General features: G+C 39.5%; 1 protein-coding gene across 7 annotated transcripts; it reads right to left on the bottom strand.

Annotated features, from left to right (window-relative positions):
- Window positions 1-12,981: 12,981 nt before the first annotated feature.
- Window positions 12,982-17,116, bottom strand: LOC125519859. Of its 7 annotated transcripts, none has more exons than XR_007288348.1 (6): window positions 16,548-17,116; window positions 16,216-16,393; window positions 15,443-15,594; window positions 15,209-15,318; window positions 14,730-14,804; window positions 12,982-14,657 (listed from the first exon to the last, which is right to left on the bottom strand). XR_007288348.1 is itself a non-coding variant. In XM_048684636.1 (5 exons), the coding sequence occupies exons 1-5, from the start codon at window positions 16,591-16,593 to the stop codon at window positions 14,780-14,782; spliced, it is 531 nt and encodes a 176-aa protein (XP_048540593.1). In that variant the 5' UTR covers window positions 16,594-17,112; the 3' UTR covers window positions 12,982-14,779. The 7 variants fall into 7 exon arrangements, 2 of the variants coding, with proteins under 2 accessions (XP_048540593.1, XP_048540594.1); XR_007288347.1 differs by having other exon boundaries at window positions 14,730-14,807; window positions 15,209-15,338; window positions 16,216-16,410; window positions 16,548-17,115; XR_007288346.1 differs by having other exon boundaries at window positions 15,209-15,338; window positions 16,216-16,410; window positions 16,548-17,113.
- Between the last annotated feature and the right edge of the window lie 3,409 nt (window positions 17,117-20,525).

The following is a 20,525-nucleotide window of genomic DNA, read 5'->3' as shown; positions in this document are numbered from 1 at the left end:
ACATAGGAGAGTCTATACATGAAAAACATGGTGCTACTTTGAAGCACAAGTGTGGAAAGGATAGTAGCATTTCCCATTCTCTCTTTTTCTCTCATTTTTTTCTTTTTTGGGATCTTTTTGGCCTCCTTTTTTCTGTCTAGAGTCTCATCCTGACTTGTTGGGGAATCATAGTCTCCATCATCCATTCCTCACTGGGACATGCTCTAATAATGAATAATGATGATCATCACACTTCTATTTACTTACAACTCAAAAGAAATAAAAATTACAATTCGATACCTAGAACAATATGACTCTATATGAATGCCTCTGGCAGTGTACCAGGATGTGTAATGATCTAGCGTAGCAAAGATATCAAAAAATGGACAAGCCATGAAAATACCATGCTAGCTATCTTACGATCATGCAAAGCAATATGAAAATGAATGCTCAAGTCATGTATATGATGATTATGGAAGTTGCATGGCAATATATCTTGGAATGGCTATGGAAATGCCATCATAGGTAGGTATCGTGGCTGTTTTGAGGAAGATATAATGAGGCTTATGTGTGATAGAGCATATCATATCATAAAAGAACAATTCATGCACATCAAGTAAAGGTCAATATAAACAATTTCTTGCAATTTTATCATATTGGAAACATAGAGAGGTTGAGATGTAGTCCCTCTCTCATAATAATTGCAAGTAGGAGCAGCAAGCACATGCATATTATAATCATCAAAATCATCATGTGTAATGGTAAAACACAACCCATCAATATAATCCTTAATAAGAGCAAACTTCTCCGATATAGTGTAGTTGGGAGAATTCAAAAGGATAATAGGACTATCATGTGTGGGTGCAATAGAAACGATTTCATTCTTAACATAAGTAACTATAGCAAGTTCATCTCCATAAGCATAATTCATATTGGCATCATGGCCACAAGCATAGCAAGCATCAAGTTCATCAAAAGGGATATTTCAAACGAAGCAACGGGATCATAGCAATTATCATAGCATTCATCCTTTGGTAAGCACGAAGGGAAATTAAACAATGTATGGGATAAAGAGTTACTCTCATTAGAAGGTGGGCATGGGTAGCTAATCTGCTCTTCCTCCTTTTGTTCTTCGCTCTTCTCCTCATCTTTTTCATCTAATGAGTTCACAGTTTCATCAATTTCTTCTTGCATAGATTCCTGCAAAATATTAGTCTCTTCTTCAACAACCGAGACTTTCTCAATAAATACATCAATATTAGAATTCTATTTATAATTCTCATAGCAATATTTAAGTATAGCAAAATTTTCAGGTCTATAAACAACATCATCATAATCTTCATACTTTTCAAACAAAGATTCAATTTCATAAGCACCCTTAAAAGCAACAAATTCTTCTATTTGTTCCACATCATAGTAATCATATCTACCATTAGCATAAGAAGCCAAGGTTTCGTTATCATTAAATTCACATGAAAAGGGAAGGTGTCAAGCCTTCATCCTAGAGCAACAAGTATTATCATATCTCAAGCATAAATTCCAAGAATACCAATGCAACATTTCAATTTGATCCCATAAGAGTTTCCCTTTTTGAGTCAAGCGATAATCCCTAAAGTATTCACGTTGATCCAATGTGTCTCCCATTATCAAGTTGAATGGGGTTTTCTCAGTATTATCAAAGTAGTGTTTAATATTTTTCACATAAAGAGGATATCGAGGGTTTTAGGAGGTTCCCCATCTCCATGAGTAGCAAGTACAACTAATTTTTGGTATTTCTTGCTCCATATCCATAACTAAAGATATAAAACAACTTAGAGCAGAAAATAAAAACTACTTAGTGATAAAGCAAAGAAGCACAAAATGAGAATATTCACCCCATGCTATTGCTCCCCGGCAATAGCGCCATAAAAAGGTCTTGATAACACATAGGTATAGGGCATCGCTTGTAGCCTTTTTTGATAAATAAGAGTGTTGAACCCAACGAGGAGCTAAAGGTAGAACAAATATTCCATCAAGTTCTATCGACCATCGATACAACTCTACGCGCACTTAACATTCGCTTTACCTAGAACAAGAATAAAACTAGAAGTACTTTGCAAGAATAAAACTACGGATAAATTGCAAGATAATAAATTTAGTAGTTTAGTAGAAAGATTTTTGTAACACAAAAGAAAGATTTGTCCCTAGGCAATCGATAACTAGACCGGAAATCATTATTGCAATTTTGTATGAGGGAGATGCATGATCTAACATACTTTCCGTACTTGGATCATATGCACTTATGATTGGAACTCTAGCAAGCATCCGCAACTACCAAAGATCATTAAGGTAAAACCCAACCATAGCATTAAGTATCAAGTCCTCTTTATCCCATACACAACAACCCCCTTACTCAGGCGTAAGCTTCTGTCACTCTAGCCACCCACCATAAGCGAATCATGAACGTATTGCAACACCCTATAGTAGGGACCCCTCATGCTTGCGCGAAACGGAGGGCACCATAGGACAACATCAAAATAAAATATACAACTCAAACCAATCATGATCATCAATCAACCCATAGGACAAAATAGATCTACTCAAACATCATAGGATAACCACATATCATTGGATAATAATATATAGTGTTGAGCACCATGTTTAAGTAGAGAATTCGAATAGGAATAGAGAGGTTACACCACTGCATAGAGGGGGAGAGAGTTGGTGTTGATGGTGTTGAAGTTGTTGGCGTAGATCGCCGTCATGATGATTGCCCCGACGGCGTTATGATGCCACCGGGAGAGAGATCCCCCTTCTTCTTCTTAGGGTTTCCCCTCTAGTCCATGGCCTCCATGGCGGCAGAGGGGCCAGAGCATGCCCGAGATTGGATCTCTCCCTCTCTCTCCCTCTCTCTCTCTCTCTGTTCTCTTCTGTTTCGCGTTCTCGTTTTCCGGCCCTTCAATGTTGCTTAAATTCATGGAGATCCGTAACTACGATTGGGCTGAAATTTTGAGGGGGTTTTTATCCATAAATTATCTTTCTTGCGGCGAAATAAGGGCAGCAACCGCCTTACACGATGGCCACTACCAATTAGGGCGTGCCTGGGCTCCCTTGGTGCGCACTGGTGCCTAGTGGGCCCCTTGAGCATTGTCTTGTGTTGATTCTTCTTCCAAAAATTTACATATATTCCAAAAAAATCTCTGTAAAGTTTTATCGCATTTGGACTTCGTCTGATATGGATATTCTGCGAAACAAAAAACATGCAACAAACAGGAACTGGCACTGGGCACTGGATCAATATGTTAGTCCAATAAATCATATAAATTGTTGCCAAAAGTATGTGAATGTGTATAATATTGGCATTGGAACAATAGAAAATTATAGATACTACATAGATGTATCATACGCATATGAAAGTGTTGAGGCGGCGACACTTGAGTGTCCCAGTCCTGGGTCTCGTCCTCTGCCGCTGCCAACATGTTCAGGTAAGCAATGATGTCCGCTGGTAGGACAGTGTATCCGTTCCTGGCATGAGAATCAAAAAAATCAGGTGCAGGCAACGGAATAATATCACATGTGTCCTCACTAGAAACGAAGTTATAGCGAATGCGGTGAGAAGGCTCAGGGGCATCAATAAAGTGATAATTTTCCATCAACTGGTGGTCCAAGTAAGCTCTAGGTAACAAGTAATCATGGGGGCATATAGCAACATTGAAACGTCTTGCCAAGCGAGTGGCATAGATGCCACCATGAATTTTACCCTTAGTCCTATTAGTGTGCAAATGGCGTGCAATGATAGCCTCGAGGTTATAGGTGTGGTCACTATGAAGTGCACGGCTTAAAATGGCAAGGTCATGGGCACTGAGTATACTACCTTGTGATGACCCACAAGGGGATCAATAGTAGTCCTTTTCATAAGTAAGAGTGTCGAACCCAACGAGGAGCAGAAGGAAATGACAAGTAGTTTTCAGTAAGGTATTTTCTGCAAGCACTGAAATTGTCGGTAATAGGTAGTTTGATAGGAAGATAACTTGTAACAACCAAGTAATGGTAACGGTAAATAAAGTGCAGCAAGGTAGCCCTATCCTTTTGTGGCAAAGGACAAGCCAAAACAATCTCTTATAATAAGCAAAGCGTTCTTGAGTGTACACGGGAATTTCATCTAGTCACTTTCATCATATTGGTTTGAGTCGTGTTCACTACTTTGATAATTTGATATGTGGGTGGACCGGTGCTTGGGTGTTGTTCTTACTTGAACAAACCTCCCACTTATGATTAACCCCTTCACAAGCATCCGCAACTACTAGAAAAGTATTAAGATAAAATCTAACCATAACATTAAACATATGGATCCAAATCGGTCCCTTTTGAAGTAGCACATAAACTAGGGTTTAAGCTTCTGTCACTCTAGCAACCCATCATCTAATAACTACTCTGCAATGGATTCCCTTAGTCCCAAAGATGGTGAAGTGCCACGTAGTCGACGTTCACATGACACCACTAAGGGAATCACAACATACATATCATCAAAATAGCAAACACATATCTAGTTCACATGATTACTTGCAACATGACTTCTCCCGTGACCTCAAGAACAAAAGTAACTACTCACAAATGATATCCATGCTCAAGATCAGAGGGGTATTAAATAGCATAATGGATTTGAACATATAATCTTCCACCAAATAAACCATATAGTAATCAACTACAAGATGTAATCAACACTACTAGTCACCCACAGGTACCAATCCGAGGTTCTGATACAAAGATTGAACACAAGAGATGAACTAGGGTTTGAGAGGAGATGGTGTTGTTGAAGATGTTTATGGAGATTGGCCTCCCAAAGATGAGAGGGTTGTTGGTGATGACGATGGCTTCGACTTCCCCCTCTGGGAGGGAAGTTCCCCCGGCAGAATCGCTCCGCCGGAGGGCAAAAGTGCTCCCGCCCAAGTTCCACCTCGAGACGGTGGCGCTCCATCCCGAAAATCCTCTCCTTATTTTTTTCTAGGTCAAAATGACTTATATACCAGGAGATGGGCACTGGAGGTGGGCCGAGTTGCCCATCACCCACCAAGGCGCGCCTGGGGGGCCTGGCGCGCCCTCGTGTCTCGTGGGCACCTGGCACCCCCCCTCTAGCAGTTATTTGTTCTAGTATTTTTATATATTCCAAAATAATTCTTCGTAAAATTTCAGCTCATTTGGAGTTGTGCAGAATAGGTAGCTCTGACTAGCTTTTTCAGGTCTAGAATTCCAGCTGCCGACATTCTCCCTCTTTGTGTCCATATAAAGGGAGAAAATGCATTAGAGTTACTCCATAAAGCATTATTATGCATAAAAACATTATAAATAATAGTATGAAAACATGATGCAAAATGGACGTATCAACTCCCCAAGCTTAGACCTCGCTTGTCCACAAGTGAAAACCAATATTGAAAAACATGTCCACATACTTAGAGAGAGGTGTCGATAAAAACAAAATACGAACATAGTAGCATCATGCATATTATTATAACAACAACAAAATTTATCATATAACTTCTCATGAACAAGTAACAAATCATCACAACATTGAAGTAGAAAGCGTTAACTTTATTGAAAACTAACAAACTATGTTTTCAGTCAACTTTGCAACTACAATTCATCATATTTTCAGGAAGGGTCTCGTATCGGAGCCTTTTGGCAAGTCCACATACTCAACCATCATTTAATCTTCTCTAATTTCTAACACTCATAATATATATGAGGAAAAAGTTTTAACCGGACACATAGAAAGATAGGGGCTTATAGTTTCACCTCCCAACTCATTCACCTAAAGGGTGATGTCAACAATAATAACTCATGCTCACTCATATCCAATTGGATACATGTGCCTAGATCTTTCCCCACCACATGATGCTTGCAAAAATAGGAAATAAAAAGGAACAGGGAGGAATACTTTGACTCTTGCATAAAAAGTAAATACATAAAAGTAGAAGATAGGCCCTTCACAGAGGGAAGCAGAGCTTGTCATGCGCTTTTTGGTTTGTATGCACAATCTCTTAATGCAAAAGAACGGCATGTTATATTGCCCCTTATGATAGCAACCTTTATTATGCAGTCCGTCGCTTTTATTACTTTGCGATCACAAGTTCGTACAACGCTTAATTTCTCTTACACTACATGATCAAACACATTTAGAAGGAATTTTTATTGCCTTATTGCACCGATGACAACTTACTTGAAGGATCTTGCTCAATCCATAGGTAGGTATGGTGGACTCTCAAAATAAGATTTTTGGGTTTAAGGCTTTTTGGATGCACAAGTAGTATCTCTATGATACGTATCCAACGTATCTATAATTTTTCATTGCTCCATGCTATTATATTATCTGTTTTGGATGTTAATGGGCTTTATTTTACACTTTTATATAATTTTTGGGACTAACCTATTAACCGAAGGCACAACCCAAATTGCTGTTTTTTTGCATATTTCAGTGTTCCGCAGAAAAGGAATATCAAACGAAGTCCAAACGGAATGAAACCTTCGGGAACGTGATTTTCTCAACAAACGTGATCCAGGAGACCTAGAGTGGGAGTCAAGAAACAATCGAGGAGGCCATGAGGCAGGGGCGCGCCCTCCACCCTCATGGGCCCCTCGTTGCTCCACCGACCTACTTCTTCCTCCTATATATATCCACGTACCCCGCAAACATCCAGGAGCACCACGAAAACCTAATTCCACCGCCGCAACCTTCTGTACCCGAGAGATCCCATCTTGGGGCCTTTTCCAAAGCTCCGTCGGAGGGGGCATCGATCACGGAGGGCCTCTACATCAACTCCATGGCCTCTCCGGTGATGTGTGAGTAGTTTACTTCAGACCTTCGAGTCCATAGTTATTAGCTAGATGGCTTCTTCTCTCTTTGGATCTCAATACAAAGTTCTCCTTGATCTTCTTGGAGATCTATTCGATGTAATCTTATTTTGTGATGTGTTTGTCGAGATCCGATGAATTGTGGGTTTATGATCAAGTTTATCTATGAACAATATTTGAATCTCCTCTGAATTATTTTATGTATGATTGGTTATATTTGCAAGTCTCTTCGAATTATCAGTTTGGTTTGGCCTACTAGATTGATCTTTCTTGCAATGGGAGAAGTGCTTAGCTTTAGGTTCAATCTTGCGGTGTCCTTTCCCATTGACAGCAGGGGCAGCAAGGCACGTATTGTATTGTTGCCATCAAGGATAAAAATATGGGGTTTATATCATATTGCATGAGTTTATCCCTCTACATCATGTCATCTTACTTAAAGCATTACTCTGTTCTTATGAACTTAATACTCTCGATGCATGCTGGATAGCGGTCGATGTGTGGAGTAATAGTAGTAGATGCAGAATCATTTCGGTCTACTTGTCTCGGACGTGATGCCTATATACATGATCATACCTAGATATTCTTATAACTCTGCTCAATTCTATCAATTGCTCGACAGTTATTCGTTTACCCACCGTAATACTTATGCTCTTGAGAGAAGCCACTAGTGAAACCTATGGCCCCCGGGTCTATTTTCCATCTTATTAATCTTCCGTCAACAAGCTATTTTCTGTCGTATTTTATCTTTGCATTATTTTCTTTTCCGCTTTATCACAAAAATACCAAAAATATTATCTTATCATATCTATCAGATCTCACTCTTGTAAGTGACCGTGAAGGGATTGACAACCCCTTTTATTGCGTTGGTTGCGAGGTTCTTATTTGTTTGTGTAGGTGTCTGGGACTCGAGCGTGGTCTCCTACTGGATTGATACCTTGGTTCTAAAAAACTGAGGGAAATACTTACGCAACTTTACTGCATCACCCTTTCCTCTTCAAGGGAAAACCAACACAGTGCTCAAGAGGTAGCAAGAAGGATTTCTGGCGCCGTTGTCAGGGAGATTTGCGCCAAGTCAAGTCAAGATTTGACTTCCGACAACAAGCCATTTCTGGCGCCGTTGCCGGGGAGTCTATGCACAAGTCAAGACATACCAAGTACCCATCACAAACTCTTATCCCTCGCACTACATTATTTTTCATTTGCCGCTCGTTCCCCCCCACTTCACCCTTGCCGTTTTATTCACCCTCTCTTTTTCGTTCGCCTCTTTTTCGCTTGCTTCTTGTTTGCTTGTGTGTTGGATTGCTTTCTTTTCACGATGGCTCAAGATAATACTACTCCGATTGCTCCTCTTACCGATGCCGAATCTTGTGAAATTAATGCTGCTTTGTTGAATCTTGTCATGAAAGATCAATTTGCCGGCCTTCCTAGTGAAGATGCCGCAACCCACCTGAATAGCTTTATTGATTTGTGTGATATGCAAAAGAAGAAAGATATGGACAATGATATTGTTAAGTTGAAGCTATTTCCTTTTTCGCTTAGAGATCATGCCAAAGTTTGGTTTTCGTCTTTGCCTAAAAATAGTATTGATTTATGGAATAAGTGCAAAGATGCTTTTATCTCTAAGTATCCCCCCCCCCCCCCCCCCCCGCTAAAATCAACTCTCTTAGAAACGATATCATGAATTTTAAGCAACTTGATCATGAACATGCTGCACAAGCTTGGGAGAGGATGAAATTAATGATATGTAATTGCCCTACACATGGTTTGAATCTTTGGATGATTATACAAAAAAATTATGCCGGATTGATTTTTGCTTCTAGAAATCTTTTAGATTCGGCCGCGGGAGGCACTTTTATGGAAATCACTTTAGGAGGAGCTACTAAACTCCTACATAATATTATGGTTAATTATTCTCAATGGCACACCGAAAGATCTACTAATAAAAAAGTGCATGCGATAGAAGAAATTTATATTTTGAGTGGAAAGATGGATGAACTTATGAAGTTATTGGTACTAAAAGTGTTTCTTCTGGTAACATCCCAAATTTTCAATTTGGAATGTTATACACTAGATCATCATTGCATATCATATTTTATTGCATTTTGGTTCATCCTAGAAATTCTACGCAACTCAAGGACCCTCGGAGAGAGTTGGGGATTTCGTTATTTTCATATTTGAGTTTTCTCAAATTTTGAAAATAGGATCATTCGATTTTATTTATTTTATCTTCAATTATTTCTATTATCAAAATATGAGAGATGGAATAAAATGACTTTCCCAAAATAAAGAAATATTGAGGATTTAATAATAAAATCAAATAAGATTTTATTTTGGTTTATTTGCTATTTTATTTGAATTTAGGAAAAATGCGCATTTTTCAAAATTGCATTTAGGCCCCAAATAAATGTTCATCCTGTGCGGCTTGATTTTAGAAGCTGGGAAAATTTTATTTCGGGATTTTTGGAGTCTCTTTAGTATTCCTTTTGTTTTTTTCTGAGCATAATTACGAAAAAAAACGCGCGAACCGACCAACGGGCCGTATCCGGCCCGGACTCCTCCGGGGGGAGGCTTTATATAGCGCGACCCTGGGCCGAGCCAGCCCAAAGCCACGCCCCGCCGCCCCAAACCCTAAGCCGCCGCCCTAAGCCGCCACCGCCGCTGCGCGCCGCCGCCGCCCGCTGCCGCCGGAGTTCGCGTTCGTCGGTTTTTTTCGGTTTTTTTAGATCCGCTTTTTTGTTAGATCGGTTTTTTTCGGTTTAGTTTATTGAGCGAGCGTTCGCTCGTCCGTTCGTTTTAACGTACGCGTTCATCGTCTAGATCCAGATAACGAACGTTCGTTCATTAATCTGTTCGTCATTTTTCTGTTCTCAGATTAAATCCGCGATTTTTTTGATCGAGATTTCTGATCCGATTTTCGTTCTGGTATAACTTTTCGCTCGTTTATCAGAATCAGGAGATTCAAGCGCCTGGAGTTTCGTCTTGAAACCCTCTTTCCGTTTAACCAACTCAAACAAGTTTTTGCTTCTGTAAAATTTGACCTAGATCCAGAATAGTAAACGAAGCTTGTTTCTTTTGCCGTTTTGTCTTTCGTTGCTTCGTTCGATTTGGTTCTTTTTGCCAACCGGAGTTCTTAAGTTAAACTTTCTGGTTAGATCTCTTATTTGAGTTTTACCTATGCATTACTGGAGTACTTATTGTATGCTTATTTGTTTGCGATAGAGTAACCGGAGTGCACCGCTTGCTACTTCGAATCGCTAGGTTTTGCGGATCATCAGCAAGGCAAGTAACATTTTGATCATACCTCCTACTACCCAGTTTTTATTGCATTTAGATCAGCCCTCACACATTGCATGATTAGGGTCTAATTAAATTGTGGGTTTGGGAAGTAGATGAGGTAGTACCTATCACCTGTTTTATTATCAAACCTTTGGGAGTTACTTCTACGTTTGCTTATGCCATGCTATGCTAGTAGACGTGGATTGGATGAGTGAAATCCATGACAGATGTGAGTTTGTTAAATTAATGGTTTATCTAAGGTGGCAACTTAAACACACATCTGGGTGGACTGAGGCACCTGGGTATTCCAGCGATTGCCTGTTTTCTTTTGGACCGCCACCCAGGCTCAAAGGGATCATGACATTATTCATACTAGAAACTTCCGTGTGCAGCCACAAGCTACTATCGTCTCTAGCATAGTTGACTAAGTTGTGCGAACTCTTACAGTGGTAGACTAGCAGATGTAGGGGAAAGTAGGTGTAACGGTCTACCCGATCGTAAGGTGTTAGCGCTTCTGAAAGACTATGTCTCGGTCATCCGTTTCTCAAACACCATGTAGTGCGAGAATCCCAATAGAGGAGATCGAGTCTTGTGGGGAAAAGTGCGCAAACCTGTGCAGAGTGTATAAACTAATCATGGTTAGCCGTGTCCCCGGTTATGGACATCTTGAGTATCTAGTACTTGGATTATCATGTGAATCTCATCATGTTACTCTAATTAATTTGTTGGGTTTGTTTAATGATGATGTTTAATTGGGATTGAGAGGGTGTCTACACTCTCAATGTTTAACAACCACCTTGATAGTTAAATAAAATTTATTCCTTTACAGTAGGGAAAAATTGGCTTTACGCAAAACTGTAACCATAGAGCTTTCCACCAGCCAAATATGCATGTAGTATAGCTTTATTTTTCCGTTATTCTCTATGTGTTACCTTGCCAGCATATTCCATGTGCTGACCCATTTCGAGCTGCAACGTTCATGTTGCAGACTTTTCAGACAACGAGTAAGGTGTTTTTAGGTTGTGGTTCTATACTTAGTGATGCCGTTGGAGTTGATGGACTCACTTATCTTCCAAGCCTTCCGCTGTTATCGTTATTAGATGGCCTTAAGCCATATTTATTGTAATAGTTCTTTTTTGAGACACTCGATGTAATAAGTGTGTGATCGCTACTCTGTTATAAATCCTTCAAGTACTGTGTGGTGTCAGCATTACTGATCCAGGGATGACACCGGAGCACAAAGATTGGACCGTCTGAGGTCTGGTCGCTACAAGATGGTATTAGAGCACACGCTGACTGTAGGACATGACCACTAAGCTAAAGCCCTAGATCACTACTCACTCTTCTCATTCTGACTCCTCATCTTTTCTACTCTTTTAGGATAGGGATGCATGGAACAAGTTCACGCAACCGGATGACACCGGAGCACAGAGATTGAACCGTTTGAGGTCTGGTCGCTACACTTCTGATCCAAATGATATGCCTTTTTCTACTTTGATTGAGAATAATAATGAATCTATGGATGTGAATTTTGTTGGTAGGAATAATTTTGGTAACAACGCGTATAGAGGAAACTTTAATCCTAGGCCGTTCCCTAGTAATTCCTCTAATAATTATGGTAAATCCTACAATAATTCTTATGAAATTTTTAATAAGATGCCCTCTGAATTTTAGACTAGTGTTAAGGAGTTTATAAATTCGTAAAAGAATTTCAATGCTTTGCTTGAAGAAAAATTGCTTAAGGTTGATGAATTGGCTAGAAACGTTGATAGAATTTCTCTTAATGTTGATTCTTTGAAACTTAGATTTATTCCACCGAAGCATGATATCAATGAGTCTCTCAAAGCCATGATAATTTCCATCGACGAGTGTAAAGAAAGAACCGCTAGGATGCGTGCTAAGAAAGATTACTTTGTGAAAGCTTGTTCTTCTAATTTTTATAAGAACTAGTTGACCCGTTGCGTCAAATGACGCAGAGACCCGCTAAACCCATATTCGCGATGAAAATAGTTTCCTTCAGTAAGGACAGGCGATGTATATACTTATTGTAGTTCGGTAGTAGAAAGTCATATCTTAATCCATATGCGCCTTGAAAAAAATATGGTTTAATTGATTTCGTTGTGGGCAAGCACATGTGGTAACAAATTTAATCTCTTTTAATAAAAAGGAATGGTGTCTTGCTGTCTACAATGAGATGTACTTCCTCCGTTCCTCTATCTAAGGCGTGATTTTTTGGGCACGGTGACCAAGGCAACAAATTATAGATACATTAGTACAAAATTGCCCTTGTCAAATTTGTTGATTACTCAATACCAATCAGGGGAGACATACTTTCCTCTTTTTTGTAAAGAAAGATACAGACAATCAGGAAAAAGATACTTTACTCTTTTCTACATAGGTAAAAAAAGGATTATGACGAATTAGAGAAATGTACCTTACATTGTAGAAATTTATCAAAAAACAAATACACCTTATATAAAGGATCGAAGGGAGTACGTACATATTACAATTTGGTAGTACAGACTCATTCAAAACCATGTGTTGAAAATATGAGTATTTTTTAGACAATCTTTTGTTTGAGCAAGCAAGTACGGTAAGAATTTACATCCCTATGTAAAAACAATACATTCTTTTTGCTTAATAAGAATATACATATACCTAACACCATGTATAAACCACATAAGAAGCCCCTTTTAAAAAAAGTGTTTCTGTAAAAGAAATGTGTTTGAAAAAAAGACTGTTTCTATGCCACTTAGACGCATGCCTATTCGGATGTAGTCGCATGGTACTCAATTCGGCCCACAAAGTGTTTTCTTCGGCCGACCCGCTTGAAGCACAATATGAAAATACAGGGAGCAGAAAATAATTAGACAAACAACATAAGAAAGCTAGATCTAATGTGTACAACTTAGAAGCTCTCTTGCTCCTCTTAAGAACTTAAAAGCTCCTTTCTTTTCTTTTCGTTTCTTCTCTTTTCTTTTCTCAACAATACGTGTTGGGAGACCAGCTCATGAACAGAAAGCATTCCACCCAGGATGCACATACTTAATATGGTTTGGCTCATAACATAGCTGACATTCATTGTTTCAATAGTGCTTTGGCAGATGCAGTACAACCAAATTCTCTACTTTTTAATGTCCAATTACATAAAAAGTTGTGCAGCCATACCCAGGCAGATGAACTCGGTTTAACGGTAGACGAAGATCAGAACTTCTAGGACTGATAGACGATGCAGATATAGGCATAACATCATGGCTCCGCTTTTGTGGTAGCATGCTGGAGAGACCTAGCTAAGATACTATGCAGACTACAATGAAATAACTTCATTATAAACATATGTTCTCAGACTGGTCCTTGCTTTGAAAAGAGAAGCAAGAAAAGGATTATATTCAAACACATGTCCAACCTGCAGGCAAACTACACTTGCACAGAGATACCTAGCTAAGATACTATGTAGCTGCAATGAAAGAACTTCATTATAAACATATGTTCCCAGCCTGGTCCTTGCTTTGGAAAGAGAAGCAAAAAAGAAAAGGATTATGCAATAGACACACCAAACACCAAGGCAATGCACAATATTCACTGATTGTACTCATATTTTCCGACGACGCATCTAAACTGGCCCTAAACATTATATTATTTAACGATAATGAAAGGAACTTCTTAAGGCACTCAGTCCCAGGTTATGATTCTACCACCTACCATTTTTACACTCTGTAAAATGACCATGTCAGTACTGATTTTATATGAAGCTACAAAGAGATAATAATAATAATAATAGCGACATTGATGAAAACTGAAATCACAATATATATAAAAATGGGTGTCACACCTTCCTTGTTATGTCGTGGCAGTAGTACCTGACCTCTATTCTAATAAAATCATATTATAACAATTTGCATATAGAGAATTATATATTGTGTGTGTGTGACCTCTGTTATAATAGAATTATATATATGCTTCACCCAGTGTGCCTACAGTTTTTAGAATGTAAATTTTCCCATGTTTTGAGAAACCAATTTAGGACTGCAAGAATTATCACGGCAGTCTATTCTATGCGATTCAGTCAAGGTGTTGGTATCAATTACGATAACAGCAATGATACATGTGTGTGCCATATCCACTGTGAAATGAACTGAAGTACTCGGGCCCCAATATTTCATACTGAAAATCAGTAGAAACTAAAAAGAATAAATTGTAATTAGTTTTGGTAGAAACATATTTCACATTATTTTTAATTAAGCGGAGCAGGGGAATTTCCTCAATGAGATGGGCCGGTGTGTTCAGAAGCAATTGTGATCCGCAGAAACATCTAAACTGTCAGGATGCCGACAACATAGAGAAATGGAATAAATGCTCACAAATGAAATGACGGTGAAGGGGATATGAATCTTGGCTCTGGATTGAACAAAGTAAATGGGATAAGCTCACCTTGCCGCATAGACAACGGACGCCCAACTTCAAGAAAAAAGGCGAGTACGCCTGAACATAGCAAGGCATCCGGATGTCTAAAATGCACCTCACCTACTGGAATCACCCTCGCCTCAATGAAAGAAATATAGCCCAACTCGACCCTAAATATGAAGCAAAAATACATAATGAAACATGTTGAACCTGCAATGAATGAATGAATTGTTTGAACCTACACTGGATAGCTCATGTCCAATTGTCCATCCATCCGTACGCTACTTTCTCATCAGAACGTCAATCCCAAATATCTTCTGCTGGAAATATAACTTTATATTAGTCAGCTGAAACAACACCTTAACTATCCAAGGGGTTTCCTAATACGCAACACTCTCTTAGAACATTTGAGGAACAAATCAAGGGAGATTTTCAAATCAGCATTACATGTGTAAAGTCATAATCTCTGAACATAATAGATAGCGTAGTAGAAAATTTGAAAAGCGCAAAAGTAGATATTAAAGATAGCACCATCAGCACTAATGTATCTAAAAGTGCACTGATGCCTAGTATGTAAAGTGACCTAGAAAAACTCCAGCACATAAAAGATGTGACAAAATAAAGGGGAAACAACAATCCTCCTCAAGAAATAGTGCTGATAGGTAGACATATTCCTTTTCATGTACTGTGGTGCAAGAGTTGCAGAAGAAATCAGGCTCACCTATCTTGGAAGGGTCCGATTGCTCTAGGGAAATCAAGCCACAATATCTCCGGCCACAGAACCAAAACAATATGCCCTATCTTCATTTTCAGACTTCCAGTCACAGGAAACTGTATGGGCCAAAAATAATCTTCAGAGAACATAGCAAATAATAAATAAGCAAAAGGATCATCCCTGGAAATGCAATACATGTTGCAAAACAGTCAAGATCGTCTGAAAATATACACATCTTACCCTGCTGCTTGTACTCCTCGACGACTTGCTCCTTCTTCCTGTCGTTGGCCGTGTCCCCTCCCCTGCAGCCATACCCCATTGCGGAGGAGTGCCGCTGCTTGCACTCCTCGATGGCATGCTCCTTCTTGCTATTGTTATCCACCTCTCACCCCCTGCAGCTCCACCCCAAAAAGCGCAAGGTCACAATTTATATTTAGAGCTATTTGAAAAGTTTTGGTCCCAAATTCGTTTTCACTTTTAGTCCCAACAAAAATATAGATCTGCTCTGTAACTAATTTACATGACATGACGATGGCATCAATACATATCCATCCATTACAACATGAACATTTATATTTATTCTGCGGAAAACAACTGGACATATAAGGGAATATACTAAACCGAAACGAAAAAAAAACATGGCAATCTCTTTGCATAATCTGGAATGCAAAAAGGCATAGCTCCCAACTCTTTGCATAATCTAGCTTGATACATGTTAGCTTTTCCATCACCAGAGAATACTAAAACTAAATGCAATTTCATGATCACAAAAGTATATTTATGTAGCAGGAACATATACCATAATAACTTCAATAATAGGATTGGTAGCTAATCACATTACAGCTAACGGCAGCTATCCAGTTGCTTCAATAATAGGACTGGTAAACATGTGACCAATAACAATACTTCAAACTAATTTAAGATGACTACCTCTATGAAGTCTGGGGTTAATCCACATAAATAAATTACAGAAAATCCTATACTTCATGGGGTGGAGAACAAACCAAACCTACCGTAGAGTCCTTTCCAGCTGGATCTGGCGTTGCTAGCCATCTGGGAGGCGCATCCATTGGCATAGGGTAGCAGGACGACAGCTCCTGGCCGTCCCGCTCCTCTGCCTAGATGAAGATGGCATACTTTCCTCTGCTCCATGGAAGCCATCGACGTGATGAACAGCAAGTCGAAAAGGAACTGTAAAAGGAAGGAATCTAGGGGGAAGTCAGCGCCAAATAAGATCAACAATGAAGAAATCCTCCATTGTTTGCCCACGAATTAGAACAGACAAGAGGGGAAATCAACAGAAAACAAATCACACGGGAGAGGGGGGAAAGGTAGTCGAGCCTACCTTGGTGTTGTGTATCGTGGCATCGAGCAAGAGCGGCTGGCTCCATGGCGTCAAAAGATCTGCAGCCGGGATGAGACGAGGATACGCCGCAAGACTCCCTCTTCCCCTTCCCGTGTGAACTTCTTCTTTCACTCCCTCGATTCACATCTTCTCCTGCTCCCTCTCACTCGTTGCCCTCCATCTCCGGCGGATCCATGGCGGTGGAAGCTGGTGGGGCGAGGTGAGATGGCGGCAGTCCAGCAATCTTGTCGCTCAGCAGGGGCCGATCCATGACGCAGCCTCAAATCAAGCGCCGCCGCCGTCGCCCTTCGCCTGCAGGTCGCCGACGCCGTCGCCCTTCGCCTCCGCTGCCCGCACGTCTCGGGTCCGTTCAGTGATGAGCGGGAAGGGGGCTGGATGAGATGTGGGAGGGGGCGCGAGAGGATGGAGGAGGAGGGCAGCTGCGGGGTTCGGGGGAAAGGGATGCGGGCGACTGCGGAGGAGCCGCTGTGGGGTTTGGTGTGGTGGTGACGATGGGTGCAGTGCCTCCTGAGGCGCTCGCGTCAGCCATAGAAAGACAGATGACTGCTCACATATGACCACGCGCTTGCAACATACTGATTGGAGTTGCACCTGTTCGGAACACCCACAAGTAACATGCAGAACTATAGAAGCAAATGGGTCACAAGTCAGCCAAACGTGAGAACAAAGCAGAAGTAACATTTCTTACCACGCGGTCAACTGATCCAACGTCCAGCAGCGGAAGTCAAAGCCCATCCGATGGCCACGAACGCGCCAATCCGGGGGAGCTTCGTGGAGGAGGGTCGGCTAGCATCCTTATAGGTTTAAATAAAGATGAAGATTTAAAAGTTATTGATGTGTCTCCTATTAAATCTTTGTTTGGCAATATGAATCTTGATAATGAGGGGACTGATGAGCCACCTTTACCTAGAAGGCGTTCCAAAAATTTGGAGTTTTTAGATCTTGATGCGAAATTTGGTAAAAGTGGGATTGAAGAAGTTAAAACTTTTGATATCAATGAACCCACTATTTTGGATTTCAAAGAATTTAAATATGATAATTGATCTTTGATAGATTGTATTTTCTTGTTGCAAACCGTGCTAAATTCTCCTCATGCTTATAGTCAAAATAAAGCTTTTACTAAACATATCGTTGATGCTTTGATGTAATCTTATGAAGAAAAACTTGAGTTGAAAGTTTCTATCGCTAGAAAAATTTATGATGAATGGGAAACTACTATTAAAATTAAAATTAAAGATCATAAATGTTATGCTTTATGTGATTTGGGCGCTAGTGTTTCCATGATCCTAAAAACTTTGTGTGATTTGCTAGGATTCCGTGAATTTGATGATTGTTCTTTGAACTTGCACCTTGTGGATTACACTATTAAGAAACCTATGGGAAGAATTAATGATGTTCTTATTTTTGTAAATAGGAACTATGTGCCCGTATATTTCATTGTCCTTGATATAGATTGCAATCCTTCATGCCCTATTATTCTTGGTAGACCTTTCCTTAAAACGATTGGTGCAATTATTGATATGAAGGAACGGAATATTAGATTCCAATTTCCGTTAAGGAAGGGCATGGAGCACTTTCCTAAAAAGAAAATTAAATTACCTTATGGATTGCATACCAAAGATGACAATACCTAGATCTATCCTTACTTTTATGCCTAGCTAGGGGCGTTAAACGATTGCGCTTGTTGGGAGGCAACCCAATTTTATTTTTATTCCTTGCTTTTTGCTCCTGTTTGGTAATAAATAATTTATGTAGCCTCTGTCTTGGTTGTGTTTTTTGTGTTTAATTAGTGTTTGTGCCAAGTTGAACCGTTGGGAAGACTTGGGAAAGTCTTTTTGATCCTGCTGTAAAAAACAGAAACTTTAATGCTCATGAGAATTGCTGCCATTTTTATTTGGAAAGTGCTATTTAGTTAATTATTTTTGAATATGATTAATAGATAAATTACTCACGTCCAGAAATTTATTTTAGAACTTTTGGGGTTCCAGAAGTTTGCGTTATCTACAGATTACTACAGACAGTTCTGTTTTTGACAGATTTTATTTTTCGTGTGTTGTTTGCTTATTTTAATGAATCTATGGCTAGTAAAATAGTTTATAAACCATAGAGAAATTATAATACAGTAGGTTTAAAATCAATATAAATAAATAATGAGTTCATTACAGTACCTTGAAGTGGTGTTTTGTTTTCTTTCGCTAACGGAGCTCACGAGATTTTCTGTTAAGTTTTGTGTTGTGAAGTTTTCAAGTTTTTGGGTAAATATTTGATGGATTATGAAACAAGGAGTGGCAAGAGCCTAAGTTTGGGGATGCCCATGGCACCCCAAGATAATCTAAGGACACCAAAAAGCCAAAGCTTGGGGATGCCCCGGAAGGCATCCCCTCTTTCGTCTTCGTCCATTGATAACTTTACTTGGAGCTATATTTTTATTCACCACATGATATGTGTTTTGCTTGGAGCGCCTATGATTTGAGTCTTCGCTTTTTAGTTTACCACAATCATCCTTGTTGTACACATCTTTTGAGAGAGACTCACATGATTTGAAATTTATTAGAATACTTTATGTGCTTCACTTATATCTTTTGAGCTATATAGTTTTTGCTCTAGTACTTCACTTATATCTTTTAGAGCACGGAAATGGTTTTATTTTATAGAAATAATTGATCTCTCATGCTTCACTTATATTATTTTGAGAGTCCTTTAGAACATGATGGAAATTTGATTTTAGGAATAATATAAAAACCTTCATAGAAGTGCAATGAATACTATGCGAAGTTTGATACTTGATAATTGTTTTGAGATATGGAGATGGTGATATTAGTCATGCTAGTTGAGTAGTTGTGAATTTGAGAAATACTTGTGTTGAAGTTTGTGATTCCTGTAGCATGCACGTATGGTGAACCATTATGTGATGAAGTCGGAGCATGATTTGTTTATTGATTGTCTTCCTTATGAGTGGCGGTCGGGGACGAGCGATGGTCTTTTCCTACCAATCTATCCCCCTAGGAGCATGCGCGTCATACTTTGCTTCGATAACTAATATATTTTTGCAATGAGTATGTGAGTTCTTTATGACTAATGTTGAGTCCATGTATTATACGCATTCTCACCCTTCCACCATTGCTAGCCTCTCTAGTATCGCGCAACTTTCGCCGGTACCATAAACCCATCATATACCTTCCTCAAAACAGCCACCAGACCTACCTATTATGGCATTTTCATAGCCATTCCGAGATATATTGCCATGCAACTTTCCACTGTTCCGTTATTATGACACGCTTTATCATTGTCATGTTGCTTGCATGATCATGTAGTTGACATCGTATTTGTGGCAAAGCCACCGTTCATAATTCTTCATACATGTCACTCATGCATCATTGCACATCCCGGTACACCGCCGGAGGCATTCACATAGAGTCATATTTTGTTCTAAGCACTGTTCAAGATATCTTCCGATATTCCGATAAATCGGCTGATCAATCGCTTACCGTTGTCTGACCGATAAGATAAATCGGCTGATAAATCGGCTGATATGGTGATAATCGGCCGATATGCCGATAAACTAGTCGATTTACCCCTTATCATGGGTCAACCGACAAGTTCCCGATAAGCGATATCCCCAACATTGGTTCTAAGTATTGAGTTGTAAGTAAACAAAATGTGATGATCATCATTATTAGAGCATTGTCCCAGTGAGGAAAGGATGATAGAGACTATGATTCCCCCACAAGTCGGGATGAGACTTCGGACGAAAAATAAAAAAATACAAAAAGAGAAAAGAGGCCAAAAAGAAAAAAAGAGAGAAAGGAGGCCCAAATAAAAAAATAAAAAAAAGGAATGAGAGAAAAAAAAGAGAAGGGACAATGTTACTATCCTTTTTCCACACTTGTGCTTCAAAGTAGCACCATGATCTTCATGATATAGAGTCTCCTATGTTGTCACTTTCATATACTAGTG

Source organism: Triticum urartu, chromosome 7 (assembly GCF_003073215.2).
Source record: "Triticum urartu cultivar G1812 chromosome 7, Tu2.1, whole genome shotgun sequence".
Taxonomy (NCBI): Eukaryota; Viridiplantae; Streptophyta; class Magnoliopsida; order Poales; family Poaceae; genus Triticum; species Triticum urartu.
This window is presented reverse-complemented; position numbering and strand designations above follow the sequence as displayed.